The sequence below is a fragment of the Macaca nemestrina genome, chromosome X (assembly GCF_043159975.1).
Source record: "Macaca nemestrina isolate mMacNem1 chromosome X, mMacNem.hap1, whole genome shotgun sequence".
NCBI classification, from domain to species: Eukaryota; Metazoa; Chordata; class Mammalia; order Primates; family Cercopithecidae; genus Macaca; species Macaca nemestrina.
In genome coordinates this window covers 136,653,504-136,670,229 of record NC_092145.1, presented here as the reverse complement: position 1 = coordinate 136,670,229, position 16,726 = coordinate 136,653,504, and the positions used below count along the sequence as shown (strand labels likewise).

Sequence of the window (16,726 nt, the reverse complement as noted above, 5' to 3'; positions counted from 1 at the left end):
GTGTGTGTAGACTGAAAAGCAGGCAGAGACAAAAACCCCAGGGCACTGTAATCTCTCATCTGAATACCTATACCATTTGTCTGTTACATATGGAATTTGTCATATGCTGCAATAAACATTTAGCTCAGTGCCTACTGTGTACAAATGCTAGATATGAGGGTACAAAGAATGAAAAATCCTTTCACCCAAGGAGACTATGATCTAGTCGTGGAGAAAGAATCATGCCCAATTATTATGCAAAATGAAGTTAAATAGAAACTGTAAGTGTGTTGAGTGTAGAAGAGGCAATTAATTCAACAGAAGAGCTAACGCAGCTTTCAGGAGAGGGAAACATTTGAGTTGGACTTTGCAAAAATAAGTGGATTTTAACAAGCAGGGCAGGGGAAAGAAAGGCAAGTAATTTTAGGCTGGAAAGGAACACACGTAAAGATCACAACAGAATGGAGTGTAGGAAGTGGTGGAGAGAAAGAGGCTGGAAAGGTTGCCTGAGGCCAGGATCTAGGTGCTTGGGAATCCTGTTGCGGTTTCTTAGGTGTCGTTTGAAAGATGGCACACATGTGCCGATGTATACCCAAGGCCTCCACCAAGTTCTGAATTTCAGAAATGCCTGGAAGACCAATGAATCAAAAATGCTAAAGGAAATCTAAAAATCACCAAACTAAGGCTTGAGGCTTGTAAACGCTTTTTCTCAGTTCTATATTTTCCTTTTGCAAGACTGCAAAACTCTGTTAGAACTTTAATTACTTGGCTTCATTATAAAATTTCCATTGCATATAAGAGTATAAATAATTTCACTCTAATGCTCTCATTTGAATCTGCGGCTGAAAGCATTGGCAGAAATCACATTTTCATGGCACTTCCTTGGCATGTTGAAGGAAAACAAAATGTATTCTGCTAATCAAGTCATTAGTGACTTTGAAAGTGATGGATTATATAAAAAAAAAAAAACAGCAAATAATCAGAGATAAAGAGGTATATTTTAAAGATTAAAAATATTTTATTTAAACTTTTCTTCATAAACACTTTTAACATTTTTTTCAATTTAAAAACAGAATGGATAGCATAAACATGTTTGAATAGATTATATCCACGGCTTGGGAAAAATTACCTGACAAAAATGTAAAGGCTTTCAAAACAGGTATAAAAGGCAAACCTTAAATTATTCTAAGATTTTTATATCGGCCCTAGGATTATTTGACTACTGGCCCAAAATGTACCTAAAGGTCAAAATATTTTTCTATAGACAAAGTATGCCCAAGAGGTACAGGGCATATACAAGTTAGGTAGAAAATAACCTCTCCCAATCACCTCACTGGACCATTCCTTCAGAAAGCAAACACCTAATCCTTACTATATACTGATTAATAACATTTTAAATGTAGTTGTTCCCAAAATGTAAAAAGAAAACCTAAGAATTTAAGGGAGAACAAAGCTGATGGCATTCTCCTCAATGTTACTTGTGTAATATTGAAGTTATATGGTGTACTGAAAGGATATGATTTCCATGAATTTATCTATTCCAGTCTATGCCTAGTGAATATTTGACTTTATAAACTCTGGATAAACTAATTTTTAGGACTTCCATTTTTAAGATAAATCTCTTTTTAGAAGATATTTATTCCCAAACCAACTCTAAATGTAATTGAACAAACATATGATCTCTCAAAATGTTCAGAATACAAAACAAAAATCAAAAATGTATAACAGGCAAACAAGAAAACTGGCACTAGCAGTTTTACTGCCATATAGCCCTCAATTATATCTGATTTACACTATTATCTATGTTGTATTTTACTTCAGTCTAAAACTTTAAATTATGAATTCTCAAAAGAGCTAGTCTCCTTTGAGAGATAGCTTATAAACTGAAATAACAATTTATATTATAAACTGAAATGTTATGACCTACACCCACATATACATATATAAAAATAGTCCCACTGAACGTTTGACATGTTTAGATTATGCAGCTCAAATAATCTGTTATAAAATATTTTAAAGCTTAGTTTCATGTAATTAAGACAAAACTCCATTTTTACCACTTCTCCCCACATAAAGCGTGTGTCCTTTACTATGACTCGAGCAGGCTTCCCAGAATGAGGTGTCCAAAGGTGCTGCTTTAGAAAAGATAAGTGAAGGGCTCAGTCAGTATTTCACAAATTCTAGTAACACTCACACAGAGCAGAGTAATGAGGACACAGAAAGCTGTCTCAAGAAAAGCTAGTAATTCTATTAGTTAAGCTTTGCTTTTTAAAAACCAGTAGCATTTCTTCCAACACAAAACCTTCAATGTGAGAATCTTGCATTTTAAGAAAAGGTTGTAGTGCAAGGAATTTCTTTAAAATCAAAACTTAGAAGGTCAAAGACACGGAAGAGAACAAATAGTTCTAATTAAGATGTAATTAATGAAGATCAGCTATTTTTGTGAACTCTGGCATTTAAGATATAAAGTAAAAACAACACGCATAAAGGTCATAACAGTTAAACTGTACAGATTCAAATCTTACTGAATTTTTCGAAAAACTACTTTTTTGAGCGCAAAGTATATAAACAAAAATTCCAGATGAAGCACACAAAAAATAAACTTGAAAAAAATGCTATGAAAAACTTTTCCATAGTTTAGTATAACAAAAATAAATCTCTTGCAGCAATTAAACCATAATTTTAAAAGGGAATGTAAGTTAATCACGGATTTAAAATAACCTAAATTAGAACTACATATAAACAGGGAGTTTTCTCATACATTCAGAACACAAGCAACAGCAACTATTCTTAAAGCTCAAAACTGATTACAGCTAACATCAGGTCCGACGTGACTTACGTGAAGCTGAACCCAGAGTTAGTTCAAGTTAAGATTTTACGAATTTTACAAAACATGAACTTTGATCTTGGCCTCTGTCTTTAAAATTGAAGACCAAGAATACTCAAATGTTTGCCCAAATGTCACCCTAACTAGGGCCATAAAGTCATATCTAAGCAATTAAAGAGAACCACCACTAGAGTGTAAAGCCTTTGATGGGGATACCTGGCCTGATGGCTCTTTCTTGGTCTTTTCTAGCAAAAGACATCAATGAGGAAAATAATGAAGACGTTATTTTCTTTAAAGCAGAACAGCACACATACAAAGCCACTAAACTAATGTAGTAGAAAAAAAATTAAATGGTTAACTTATTCCTAGCTTTCAAAAATAAAATAATAGTTTTTTTTTAAATGTAGAAAAAGACTTTTTACCCATATTACCATGGGAAACAAGATACCAAATTTCATGTTTGGAAACTCTAAGTAAATGATAGGACTAGTTAATGGAAATTTAAGTTTCATATACAAAATTAGATTATTATTGATTTCTGAAATCAATGCCAATGGTTTTTTCAAAAGCTACTTGTGTACCTGACTTTCTTAAACCCAAATGCCTCCAATTTTGGAGTTTGAAGATCAGGTTTAATCTCATAGTATGCCTAATAACTGCCCAAAAAACCCCCAAAAACCAAAGTCTTCACATTTCCACAACTTCACACTTCCATTTTATGTTCAATGGTGGCAGCAGCAAACAAACAAACAAACAAACAAACACCAAACGAACAAAGTGAAACTAGAAAATTTATACATCAGCAGCCATATAGAAGGCATTGCAATATTGCACCAATATTCTAAGATCTGGCAAGCTTTGCCAGTATAGATCTAGTCTGTTATCAGATATAGACTACTCATGTGAAAATGGCATCAATTTTAATGATCCACTCCCAGGCTATTCTTGCTTAACTTTGTCAACTGTTTTTTCCTCTGCATTTAAAGAGTTGAAAGGTGCAGCTAATCCTAAAACACTTATTATAAATGCTTTTAAACAGCTATTCTTGATCCATTCTGAACTTTGTGGTTACTATCCTTCATGCTAATAGCTTTCAGTAAATAAAACAAAACTGAGGGCTTACATCCCTAGTGTCGCTGGGTATTCTGTACAAAATAAACAAGTAGATAAAACCAGTAACATTGTAATTCTATTTCTTACCTCTAAGTCAAAACTGAGCTCAAATTTTTTAACAGTTTCTACCTTCCATTCAATAACAAATGCAGCAGCCTTACTGAATGTAAAAAATGGGAGTTGCACTTACTTTTAAGGGCCTTGATTTAGGAGTCTGGTATTACCTAAATGCTCTTTAAAAGTGCTTGCATGCTGCAGGGCCAGAACTTGTCATATACCACTCCGATTCTCACTAAAAACAGGGCAACGTTAAACAGACTGCAAAGAAAAACATTTTCAAAAAGAAAAGACATACATCGACAAAGAACACTAACATTTACTTTTGAAAATAAACTATAAAATGTTAGTTTTCATAACCATACATGTTTCAGAAATATAAGGAATTCAAATATTACTGAATCAGTATGGACTGAAGATAGGCTACTTTGATAGCAAATGAGGACTCCAGTTATTTTAACTTTCTAAAAATGTTAATATGTGAAAAGACGTTACATCTAAAATTCAACAAGTATGGCGAACTGTGTGTGCAAGTGCACTAGCTTAAAAATATAGAATCCTAACCACGCATAAAAGGGATGTGCCTTGTGTATTTATAGGTTGTATGCGAGTATGAATATGCTTTCACTAACACAATGCGGATAAGAGAAGGCAGCTTAGAAATAGTGTTTTGAATATAAAAAGTTAATTTTGTAGAAAATTTATATTTTTGCATTTTCAGCAAAAAGCCATGCAAAAAGGTCAAGAGTTTTAAACTTTTAAATAATAAAACCAAAAAGTATAACAGATTGAAATACACTGAAATAAATCTTCAAAAAGGTTTCAGATAGAGACAGGGACTGAAATCACATCCAGTGACACTTATCAGGTCTTCTCTTAGAAGACACATGACTCCTACGCTAACATCTGAAAGAAATGTTTAAAGCAGAAAATCAATTTCCCAGATAAGTGGAGCATTCTATTAAACTGCTTCTGGAAGTAGTTTCAAGAGCTAGCACTTAGAATTAACTTATTGCATGAGTTTGAGGCCACTGAAAAGAAAAGAAAAAAAGGATGCTAGCACAGAATGAAAAATTCTTACGATGTTAGACCAATGGCTTTGATAGTAAAACTGGTGAGGTTTTTCTTTATATGTTTTAATTAACTACTCTGCACAAACAAATACTTTGTTTGCCTCTTTTAGGGAGAAGGATGTCATTAGTTGCAACGCCTGACCTCATCCAGTACATAGTCCGGAAAATGCAGGTTGCATACTTGTAAACCATCCAGCTTGCAGGGCATCCGAGGGTACTCATCTTCCTTCCACTTGTTTTCATCCGGATCAAAAGTGAGAATGGAATCGCTGTAATGACCATTATAACAAAGGCCTCCAAGAACCATTATTTGTTTGTCCAGCACAGTCACACCATGACCACTTCTACCAATCGGCATGGATGCCAAGATGGTCCACTGATCAGTCTCTGGGTTGTATACTTCTGTAGAAGGGCATCCCTGAGATTCGAAAGAGGCCCTCAAGATCACACAGACGCCACCGAAGACATAAAGCTTGCCATTGTAAGAAATCATCTTGTGAAAGCATCTCGCGTAATTCATCTTGCTCTTATTCTCCCAACAGTTGGTAACCACTTGAGTTCTCCTGGTCCGTTGTTCTATGGTCCCTTCTTTGCTGGGGTCAAACACGCACACTTGCTTGGAGGTGGAAGATGAGGTGATTCCACCGGTGATAAACAACTTGTTATTGAGCACTGTCCCCTCATGTCCATATTTGTTAACTGGATATGGATCCACAAATTCCCATTTATCATTGGTGATGTCATATCTCTCAGTTGAATAGAAAGTCTCATCTCTGGTTCTGCCTGCTACGGCGTAAATAAACTTCCCAATAACACCTACAGCAAATTCAGAGCGTGGTACAGACATATCTGCCATCTGCAGCCAGGAGTTTTGTCTCGGGTCATACCTGAATACTTTGGAAGAAGCATGGAATTCACCATCCGGGCCCAGCTCTTCCCCACCTAACAGGAACACAAAATTATTGACGATAGCAAGGCAGTCAGGTCGCAGAGGTACTTGTGGGCCTTCTAGTTCCCACCAGACTCTTGGTTTCTTTAAGAGAAGTATTTTACTGTTAACCATGCTATGTCCAATCATTCCTCGAAATACTGTAGTTTGTGGTTTTGCAGAACGAATGCGGCTTGACTTCATATCCAACAAAGGCTGCTGGTGAACATTCTGAAAGTAATTCAATGCTTGGTCAACTTCGTAACGGAGCTGTCGGGAGTATCTATAAAATTCTGATGTCTTAACCTAAGAACACAAGAAAAAGAATTTAACCAAAGGAAAAAGCATCAGCGACAAAAACAAATTATCAAAGCCGACTAACACGATCATCTTAGGCTCACTTTACTAAAACTGCTTTTCCTGCTAAGATCACCTACTTTCTTTTGTTTTCTACAAAGCTTTTTTTGGAGATGGAGTTTCGCTCTGTCACCCAGGCTGGAGTGCACTGGCACGAACTCGGCTCACTGCAACCTCAGCCTCCCGAGGTGTCTGCCACCACGCTCGGCTAATTTTTTTATTTTTAGTAGAGACCAGGTTTCATCATCTTGACCAGGCTGGTCTTGAACTCCTGCCCTCATGATCCACCCGCCTCAGCCTCCCAAAGTGCTGGGATTACAGGCGTGAGCCACCACATACGGCCTCCTATATTTTCTTAATTTGTAATGATCTATGCACATTCCCAAGCTTTTAAGAGTAAACAAACAATTAGGCACCTATTATGTCAAGCCCTGGGCTACAAGGAAGGAATATGAGGAAAAGTACAGGGCTTCACAGTAGAGGAAACCATATTCACAGTTTTCTTAACCACAAGTAACACCATAAAGCTGTGACTGAATCATTTGGGGAGTTAAGTTAGTGAAAATTTAAATACATGTAAAATTTGGGGTTTTGACATAAAGACTTGGTCTGATATCAACTTCTAAAAGAATTCAGGCCAGGCACAGTGGCTCATGCCTGTCATCCCAGCATTCTTTGGGAGGCAGAAGCGGGCGGATCACGAGGTCAAGAGATCGAGACCATCCTGGCCAACTTGGTGAAACCCCGTCTCTACTAAAAATACAAAAATTAGCCAGGCATGGTGATGGGCATCTATAATCCCAGCTACTCAGGAGGCTGAGGCAGGAGAATCGCTGGAACCCGGCGGTGGAGGTTGCAGTGAGCCGAGATTGCACCATTGCACTCCAGCCTGGTGACAGAGCAAGACCCCATCAAAAAAAAAAAAAAAAAAAAAGAATTCAGTAGATATTAGGTCAAACTTTTTGTTTAATTTTTAAAATTTTATTTTAAAATTATTATTACTAGATATTTTTAGAGATGGGGTCTTTCTCTGTTGCCCAGGCTGGTCTTGAACTGGCTCAAGTGATCCTCCTGTCTCAGTCTCCTGAGCTGCTGGGATGACAGGTGTGAGCCACTGTGCCTGGCAAACATTTTCCTTTTGGATTCTGGAGCTGGAGCTACATAATTATGATGACTACCAAGATTTTATAAAGCACTTTTGGCCAGGTGCGGTGGCTCATGCCTGTCATTCGAGCACTTTGGGAGGCTAAGGTGGGAGGATCACTTGAGACCAGCCTGGGCAACAAAGCAAGAACTCATCTCTACAAAAACTAATAAAATAAAATTAAAATAAAGCACTTTTAAGTATTGTGCTAAGTGCTACAGGGAGAAACAAAATTAAGTATAAGATGTGATCCATTTCCTTAAAGAACCTAGAATGTAGGTTTGGGAAAGTGGAAACAAATACAAATTTACCAACAGGTAAATGAGTCAGGTGGCAATTAGGTATGAAGCCAAACAGCACATCTGTGAGTGCGGCAGAATTAGAGATAAAGATTATATTAAACTGGCCCAAGACATTCAAGAGATAATTTGTGGAAGATGTAAGAAGTAGGGGACTAAGCAGAAAAATCCTGTGTCATAATAAGACAAGGATAAGAGGGTCTTAAATTTGGGTAACAGGAATTAGTGTAGAGGTAAAATCTACAGACAACCATGACTGATTTGAAATAGGGTGAAAGAATGAGGACTCAAATGTGATTTGAGCATTTAGACTTGAGGTGATGGAGAGAGTGGTGATATCAATAGGGAAAGCAGGGAAGATGAGCTGGTTTGAGAGAGGTATTCAACTTCCCTGGTAGGATGTTGAGGTGGAAATGTCTAAGAGCCTGTTGGAAATCTGGGACGACAGCTTGGGAGGGAGTCAAAACCAGGTGTATATATTTAAGAGCTTCCTCCCCTTCCTTCTCCTCTCTTTCCTTTCCTCCTTCCTTTCTTTAGCTCATTCATTAATTTATTCACCTTAGTCCAAAACAGTGGTCAAACAAAAAGCACCACAAATTTGTTTTAAGTATTTTGATAACTGTATTCAATATAACTGGTTTCCTTTGTAATATCAGGCATTTTATCATTAAAATCATTATTTTGAGAAGGGGTCCTTTCATGGGCTTCACAAGATCAGCAAAGGGGTAAACAGTACAAAAAAAGGCTGAGAACCCCTTGTCCAATCACATAAGAGACAAAACTAACATTGGCCGGGCACGGTGGCTCACGCCTGTAATCCCAGCACTTTGGGAGGCCAAGGCGGGCAGATTACTTGAGCTCAGGAGTTCAAGACCAGCCTGGCCAACACGGTGAAATCCCGTCTCTACTAAAAATACAAAATTTAGTGGGCTGTGGTGGCGTGCACCTGTAACCCCAGCAACTCGGGAGGCTGAGGCAGGAGAATCGCTTGAACCTGGGAGGTGGAGGTTGTAGTGAGTTGAGATTGCACCACTTCACTCCAGCCTGGGCGACAGAGCGAGACTGTCCCAACAGAAAAAAAAAACAAAAACAAAAACAAAAAACTAACATTGTTACTGCACTGGGTGCTTTCATGTACATCTCACATTAAATTATTCCTCCTGTGAGAGTGCAATAACCATCCCCATTTTCCTGATAAGAAAACTGAGGCTTAGAATGTGAAGTGACTTGCCCAAATTGTTTATGTAACTACAACTGGTAGAGTTGTGATCTGAACCTTGAATGAGGACAATTTTACTTCAAAGTTCATGTAATTTCCAGAACGTTACAACACAGCTTCCATTATTCTTTAGAAAAATCTTTACATTATATACTCATTTATTAAAACAACATGTTCAATGAATGAGCCTAATGACCCTTCTCAAAAGACAGTAGAATTGCTCTTAATTAAAAAAAAAAAAATCAAGTCATATGAATCACAGTGATTGGGCATCCAGCCCAATTCTTCCTAGCAAAAACAGTAACTCTGGAAAAATCATAGCAAATGATGAATACTAGTAAACAAGTAACTTCACTAAAACAAATAATATAATAAAGGAAAAAAGGTGAGAACAACCTAAGATCTTCCATTTTACTACTTTTACTTCACACATAAAAAGTTAAAGTGGGCTGGGCACAGCTCACACCAACATTTTTGCATTCTTTGTTTTTTTATATATCATATTTATAAACAGAAAGAGTTCTTGCCATTCAAAAATGGTTCTCCATCAAAACGATTTTAAAAGCCCAGGAGTTTGAGTTGAGACCAGCCCGGGCAACACTGTAAAACCCTGTCTCTACAAAAAATACAAAAATTAGCTGGGTGTGGTAGAGCAGGCCTGTAGTTCCAGTTATTTGGGAGGGTGAGGTGGGAAGAGCACCTGAGCCCAGGAGGCAGAGGCTGCAGTGATCTGAGATCGTGCCACCATACTCCAGCCTGGGTGACACAGCGGGACTCTGTCTCAAAAAACAAAACAAAACAAAAAACAAAAAACAGTCCAGGCACGGTGGCTCACACCTGTAATCCCAGCACTTTGGGAGGCCAAGGTGGGTAGAACACCTGAGGTCAGGAGTTCAAGACCAGCCTAACATGGTGAAACCCTGTCTCTACTAAAAATACAAAAATTAGCTGGGCATGGTGGCGGGTACCTGTAACTCCAGCTACTCAAGAGGCTGAGGCAGGAGAATCACTTGAACCTGGGAGGCGGAGATTGCAGTGAGCTGAGATTGCACCATTGCACTCCAGCCTGGATAATAAGAGCAAAACTCCGTCTCAAAAAAAAAAAAAAAAAAAAAAAAAAGCTGGGTGTGGTGGTGCATGCCTGTAATCCCAGCTACTTGGGAGGCTGAAGCAGAAGAATCGCTTGAACCCAGGAGGTGGAGGTTGCAGTAAGCCAAGATCGCGCTATCGCATTGCAGCCTGGGCAACAACAGCGAAACTCTATCTCCAAAAAACAAAAACAAAAAAACAGGCTGGGTGCGGTGGCTCATGCCTGTAATCCCAGGACTTTGAGAGGCCGAGGCAGGTGGATCACAAGGTCAGAAGTTCGAGAACAGCCTGGCCAACATGGTGAAACCCTGTCTCTACTAAAAATACAAAAATTAGCTGGGCGTGGTGGCGCCTGCTACCCGGGAGGCTGAGGCAGTACAATCGCTTGAAGCTAGGAGGCGGAGGTTGCAGTGAACTGAGATCATGCCACTGCATTCCAGCCTGGGTGACATAGCAAGACTCCATCTCAAAAAAACAACAAAAACCCGAAAACAAACAAACAAAAAACAAAACTGAGCATTTTCCATTCATTTCTTCTATAAATTGACTAATAGTGTGCCTTGCCCATTTTTCTCATCTTTTTCTTATTGAGTTGTAGAAGCTGAAAACGAAATACTCTGAAAATCAGCAAGAATCATAAACCTCAAATTAAATATTTAAGTGCCTACTGTGCACAGCCAGTGGTCTGAGAGCTACACAAGTTTTCAAGTAATAGAATCCTGTCCAGCATGGTAATTAAGCACCATGTCTGGTGATTAAGGATCCAATTTAGGAAATTTCTGACTTTGGCACTCATGAGCTGTGGCAATCTTGGGCACAGAGCTCAGTATCTTTAAGCCTATATCCTCAACTGTATTATTGGGATAACACATTCATAACCCTGTAAGTGAGAGTACGTGAAAAGGATTTAGTATGGTGCCTGTCATGTGGCAGTGTGCAAAAAGTATCAGCTATTATTAGCTATTACTAATGACCAGGGGACATTTGTGAAAGTGTCACTCAGCTTAAATCAGTGCTTCTCATGACATCCGTTTGTCTATGTAAAAATTTAGTCTTTCAGAAGATTGAGGAGAAATGAAAGAAACAGTTACTTTGGACCTATCCTCACTGGTGAAACATGACTGGTAATGTACAAATGGGAGAAAGCTTTACAGAAAGAAGCCATGTTGTTTGGAGATCAAGAAACAAAGGAAGGAGAATGCTGCACATATTGGATAGGCAGATTTCAAGTTTTTCAAAGGAAAATTAGGATCAATTCCAAGATCAGAAACTGTGCTAGGAAGCTCAAGAAGGCTTGGAAGCTCTCAAAAGCATAACGCTGACTGCATAATTGCAAAATACACTGATAAGAGGAAGAAAAGGGGAATGTATCTAAAAAATCTGATGTGCTGCACAGAGAGCTTTCTGGAATTCAGATGTTAAAAAACCACTTACAACAGATGGTAAAAATTGGGCACATAAAACAAGTATTATAATGAGTGAAATAGAGCTATAAGAATATAGTGAATAAAGCTAAAGCCTCAGGATGAACTGTGACTTGACGAAGTAAGAGACATGGAATAAATGGCATTTTATACGTTAAAGGAAGAGTGAAGCCCACCCCCATCCCATGGGGTGGTTAATGTATTAACAAATAACAAAGAGAAACAACCCTACTCCTATTTTATTTCCATTCTCAGCTAATAATGTCTTATTCTTTCTAATCTGAGGATTAAATACAATTACTAAGAAGAAACTTAAATCCAAGATGGTTGAGAACAAAAAGAAAAACTAGCTAGTTCTTCTCAGCAAGTTCAAGTCACTGGATCTCACAAATTATGTCCTGGGATCCTGAGGCTTCGTAGATAAGGCTGCTTAATTGCTTTTTGCAATCTGTGTGGAATTGTGATGAATGGGAGAGGACTAGAAGCCAGACAGATTCCTGAACTACAAACTGGTTAGCCTGAGGTAGATCCTGTATTGTTGAAAAATAGCTCTCCAAAACAAAAAAGCGCCCCACACTTGGAGGCAGCACGACCTCACTGGGTAATGCCAAGGATGACCCAGTTTCCTGTTTAATTTTTGATGATGTAACAGCACTGGAAGAGAATGAGAGAACCTATGACTTCAGTAATCAACAAGGTCTAATCATAAAGAAAAGAGAAACACCAGGGACCCATGAACCACCTGAAATTGCAGCAATAATTGTGTGTTAATCCATTTGGGGGGTAGGGTGAGGTGACTGGAAGTCCACAGTTTTTATCAGGTGCTCCAGGGACCCACGAACTCCGTATGTAAAACTTCAACTGACTATCCTCAAAATGAACTAAAGTGATATGGCAGCTGTAGGAACTAACAAAACTGTAAACTAAAAGGATAGACAATCCTGGTTGGGCACAGTGGCTCACACCTGTAATCTCAGCACTTTGGGAGGTTGAGGCAGGCAAATCACTTGAGCTCAAGAGTTTGACACTAGCCTGGGCAACATGGCGAAATCCCATCTCTACAAAAAAAATAATAATAATAATACAAAAAATAGCTAGGCATGGTGGCTGCATGCACCTGTGGTCCCAACTACTCGGGAGGATGAAGTGGGAGAACTGAATAGCTTGAGCCCAGGGTGAGGTTGCAGTGAGCCATGATAGTGCCACTGCACTCCAGCCTGGGCAACAGAGTGAGACCTTGTCTCAAAAAAAAAAAAAAAAAGAAAAGAAAATAGGCAAGCCCACCCTCTCCATTCAGGTAAAACCACAACCAAGACAGTGCTAAGTTATATCACTATACTATTAAACACTGACAAAGTGGACCACATCTGGAAGACAGTGAAGGGATCCAAAGGGAGAATGGTCAAATGGGTGAGGAATGTTTCAACACAAGAGAAGACTCAGAAAGATGGCAACTATCTTCAGAACCATTAAGAGGAAGATTTTACACCAACGTAAGAAAAAGTTCTGTAGTAAGAACTGTCAAGAGAATGGATACTCATTGCATTATTGTTTGTAACAGCACAAAACCTGGGAATAACTCCAATCACCTATCAATAAGACATTGGTTGGATATGCTCTGGTAATATACCATATGCAGCTGTGAAAAAGAGTGAGGTTAATCCATATGCACTAACACAGATATTCAAAATGTTAAATGAGAAAACTGTAGAACAGTACGTGGCTCGTACATGGCTCATCTTTAGAAGGCACTTCTCCCATCCTTCATTTCTCACATAACAGTTTAACTATCTGTATGTATATCAGGTACTCTCAAAGAGGTATGGAAAGAATGACATTTCTTTCATGATCTGAATTACTTTCCTTTGCCTTTCATAGGATTAAACAACTGTCATGTTTTCAAGCTTGGAAAGAATAATGTTACCACTTTTGTTGCTTTGATACTTTAAAAAATTGTATAATGAAAAACATTTTGTCTTATTCTGAATATATTATATAATTATACATATAATTTCAGTGGTCTGAAAAAAATTTTTTTAATTTACTGATTATTTAATAAAATAGAGATTAGGTCTCACTACACTACCCAGGCTGGTCTCACTATATTACCCAGGATGGTCTTAAGATCCTGAGCTCAAGTGTTCTTCCCACCTCGGCCTCCCAAAGTGCTGGGATTACACGCATGAGCCACCATGCCCAGCCTGAAAATGTAAATTGGCTATTCCATCTAAACATCTTTTATTTTAATGTTAATTGTGTATGCACGTATGCATATAGTTGACAATGAAGTGTGAGAAATAATTTTGAATACAGTTCCTGTAAATAGGTACACACACACACACACACACACACACACACACAAAGTTGAAGAAATAACTAGCCATTAATGCTGGGGAAAAATTTCATGTTTCTCCATTCAGTGTCAAAATGTTACATCATAGTGAAACCCCGTCTCTACTAAAAATACAAAAATTAGCCAGGCATGTTGGCGTGCGCCTGTAACCCCAGCTACTCGGGAGGCTGAGGCAGGAGAATCGCTTGAATCCGGAAGGTGGAAGTTGTGGTGAGCCAAGATCACGCCACTGCATTCCAGCCAGGGCAACAGCGCGAGATTCTGTCTCAAAAAAAAAAAAAAGAGGCCGGGCGCGGTGGCTCAAGCCTGTAATCCCAGCACTTTGGGAGGCCGAGACGGGCGGATCACGAGGTCAGGAGATCCAGACCATCCTGGCTAACACGGTGAAACCCCGTCTCTACTAAAAATACAAAAAACTAGCCGGGCGAGGTGGCGGGCGCCTGTAGTCCCAGCTACTCAGGAGGCTGAGGCAGGAGAATGGCGCAAACCCGGGAGGCGGAGCTTGCAGTGAGCTGAGATCCGGCCACTGCACTCCAGCCCGGGCTACAGAGCAAGACTCCGTCTCAAAAAAAAAAAAAAAAAAAAAAAAAAAAAAAAAAAAAAAAGAAAATAAAAAAGGCTGGCTAAAATCCTAAAATAATTCTAGACTGTAGCCAGTTAGAATCTATATTTTTTTAATTCCAGATTTTTTAATCAAATAGTAAACTCTGTGGAAATCCCTATTTTAATTATATTGCAAGTTACATTTTAATTCTCTCAAAATTAAGGAAGGTATATACAAATTACTTTTAAAACTTAAGAATTTGAATACCATGTGGTCAGGCTGGTCTTGAACTCCTGACATCATGATCTGCCTGCCTCAGCCTCCCGAAGTGCTGGGATTACAGGCGTGAGCCACCGTGCCCGGCCTAGCCAGCCAATTTAAGATACACTTTTTGGAGAGAAAAAAAAAAAAAAAAAAAAAAAAAAAATTTTTTTTTGAGACAGATTTCACTTGTTGCCCAGGCTGGAGTGCAATGGTGCAACCTTGGCTCACTGCAACCTCCACCTCCTGGGTTCAATGGATTCTCCTGCCTCAGTCTCCTGAGTAGCTGGGATTACAGGCACATGCCACCATGCCTGGCTAATTTTTTGTATTTTTAGTAGAAATGGGGTTCCACCACTCTAGCCAGGCTGGTCTCAAACTCCTAACCTCAGGTGATCCGCCTGCCTCGGCCTCCCAAAATGCTGGGATTACAGGCATGAGCCACCACGCCCGGCCACAAAATAATTTTTAAAATATCCAATATATTAAGTCAAAGAAACAAAATACCTTTTATTAGTTTGTTTATCAGAAGAGGTGGGAGTTGGGGAGCTATTCCTGAACTTAAGATGGTGCCTGGCACTGTAAAAGAGGTAATCAAGACTGAGTCTTGGTTGTCAGTTTTATCTCCTCTCCACCATGATGCAATCTTCCCAAGTAGTTACTATCGTGGTGCTTTAATGCTGAAATAAACCATGTCAGGTTGGGTGCGGTGGCTCACGCTTGTAATCCCAACACTTTGGGAGGCCAGGCGGGCGTATCATGAGGTCAGGAGTTCGAGACTAGCCTGGCCAACATGGCGAAACCCTGTCTCTGCTAAAAATACAAAAATTAGCTGGGAGTGGTGGGGGCACCTGTAATCCCAGCTACTCAGGAGGCTGAGGTAGAATTGTTTAATCCCGGGAGGCAGAGGTTGCAGTGAGCCGAGATTGCACTGCTGCACTCCAGCCTGGGCAACAGAGGGAGACTCCATCTCAAAAAACAAAACAAAACAAAACAAACAAACAAAAACCCCTGTGTCAGCTACATTTGATATAATTTTGATTCTCAGTAAAACATGGAACAGTCTTTAGATGTTCCTACATTGCATGTTTAGATGTTTGCTATATTGCAAAACTATCTACCCTGGTATAAGATGTCTTTATTTGTAAAATCTTGCTCAGAACTGAAGCTTATATTGATTTACGTAAAACAAAATCATCACAAAAAAAGCTAGGTGCAATATGCCTTTAATTAATCCCTTTGTCCTGAAAAACTGAGTTAATGACCAAGGATAAAGCTATGAAAAATCAGTTCATGCTAAGCACAAATCCTTTCAGTAATACTGTATTTATAGTCAAATACCAAATGGTAAATAAAGACAAATTGTAGTAAGAATTTACTCACCCTCTTCTCTCCAAGCAGGCAAAGTCAAAAGTGAACTGAACTTCAGAAGTAAAGTGACCAGGGTAAATAGGGGTGAGGGAGAGACGCCCCCTCAGGGCAAGATTCTAAGAGTTTCAGCACAATTTGGTAAAGTTCTCTATCCCTTCAACCCTTCTAGAGAGTAAAAAATATTTAAAAAATAAATGTGCTTCAAGCCTGTAATCCCAGCACTTTGGGAGGCCGAGACGGGTGGATCACAAGGTCAGGAGATCGAGACCATCCTGGCTAACACAGTGAAACCCCGTCTCTACTAAAAAATACAAAAAACTAGCCGGGCGAGCTGGCGGGCGCCTGTGGTCCCAGCTACTCGGGAGGCTGAGGCAGGAGAATGGCGTGAATCCAGGAGGCGGAGTTTGCAGTGAGCTGAGATCCGGCCACTGCACTCCAGCCTGGGTGACAGAGTGAGACTCCGTCTCAAAAAAAAAAAAAAAAAGAAAAATAAATAAATAAATGTGCTTACAAAATCTAATTTCCTTCCAATTTCAGTGCAATAGTAATAGAACACTATCAGAAACTTAAAAAGCTGGGCATAGTGGTGTGCCCCTGTAGTCCCAGCTACTCAGGAGGCCGAGGTGGGAGGACCACTTGAGCCCAGGGATTCAAGGCAGCAGTGAGCGATGATGGTGCCACTGCACTG

General features: G+C 39.2%; 1 protein-coding gene across 2 annotated transcripts in view; it reads right to left on the bottom strand.

The window, feature by feature from the left end:
* Positions 1-975: 975 nt before the first annotated feature.
* Positions 976-16,726, bottom strand: part of LOC105478235 (kelch like family member 15) — a 50,160-nt gene continuing 34,409 nt past the window's right edge. For both annotated transcript variants that reach the window (XM_011735362.2, XM_071089093.1), the window contains one exon: positions 976-6,283. In XM_011735362.2, the coding sequence (XP_011733664.1) occupies positions 5,174-6,283 (1,110 nt within the window). In that variant the 3' untranslated portion in view covers positions 976-5,173. The remainder of the gene's footprint in view (positions 6,284-16,726) is intronic.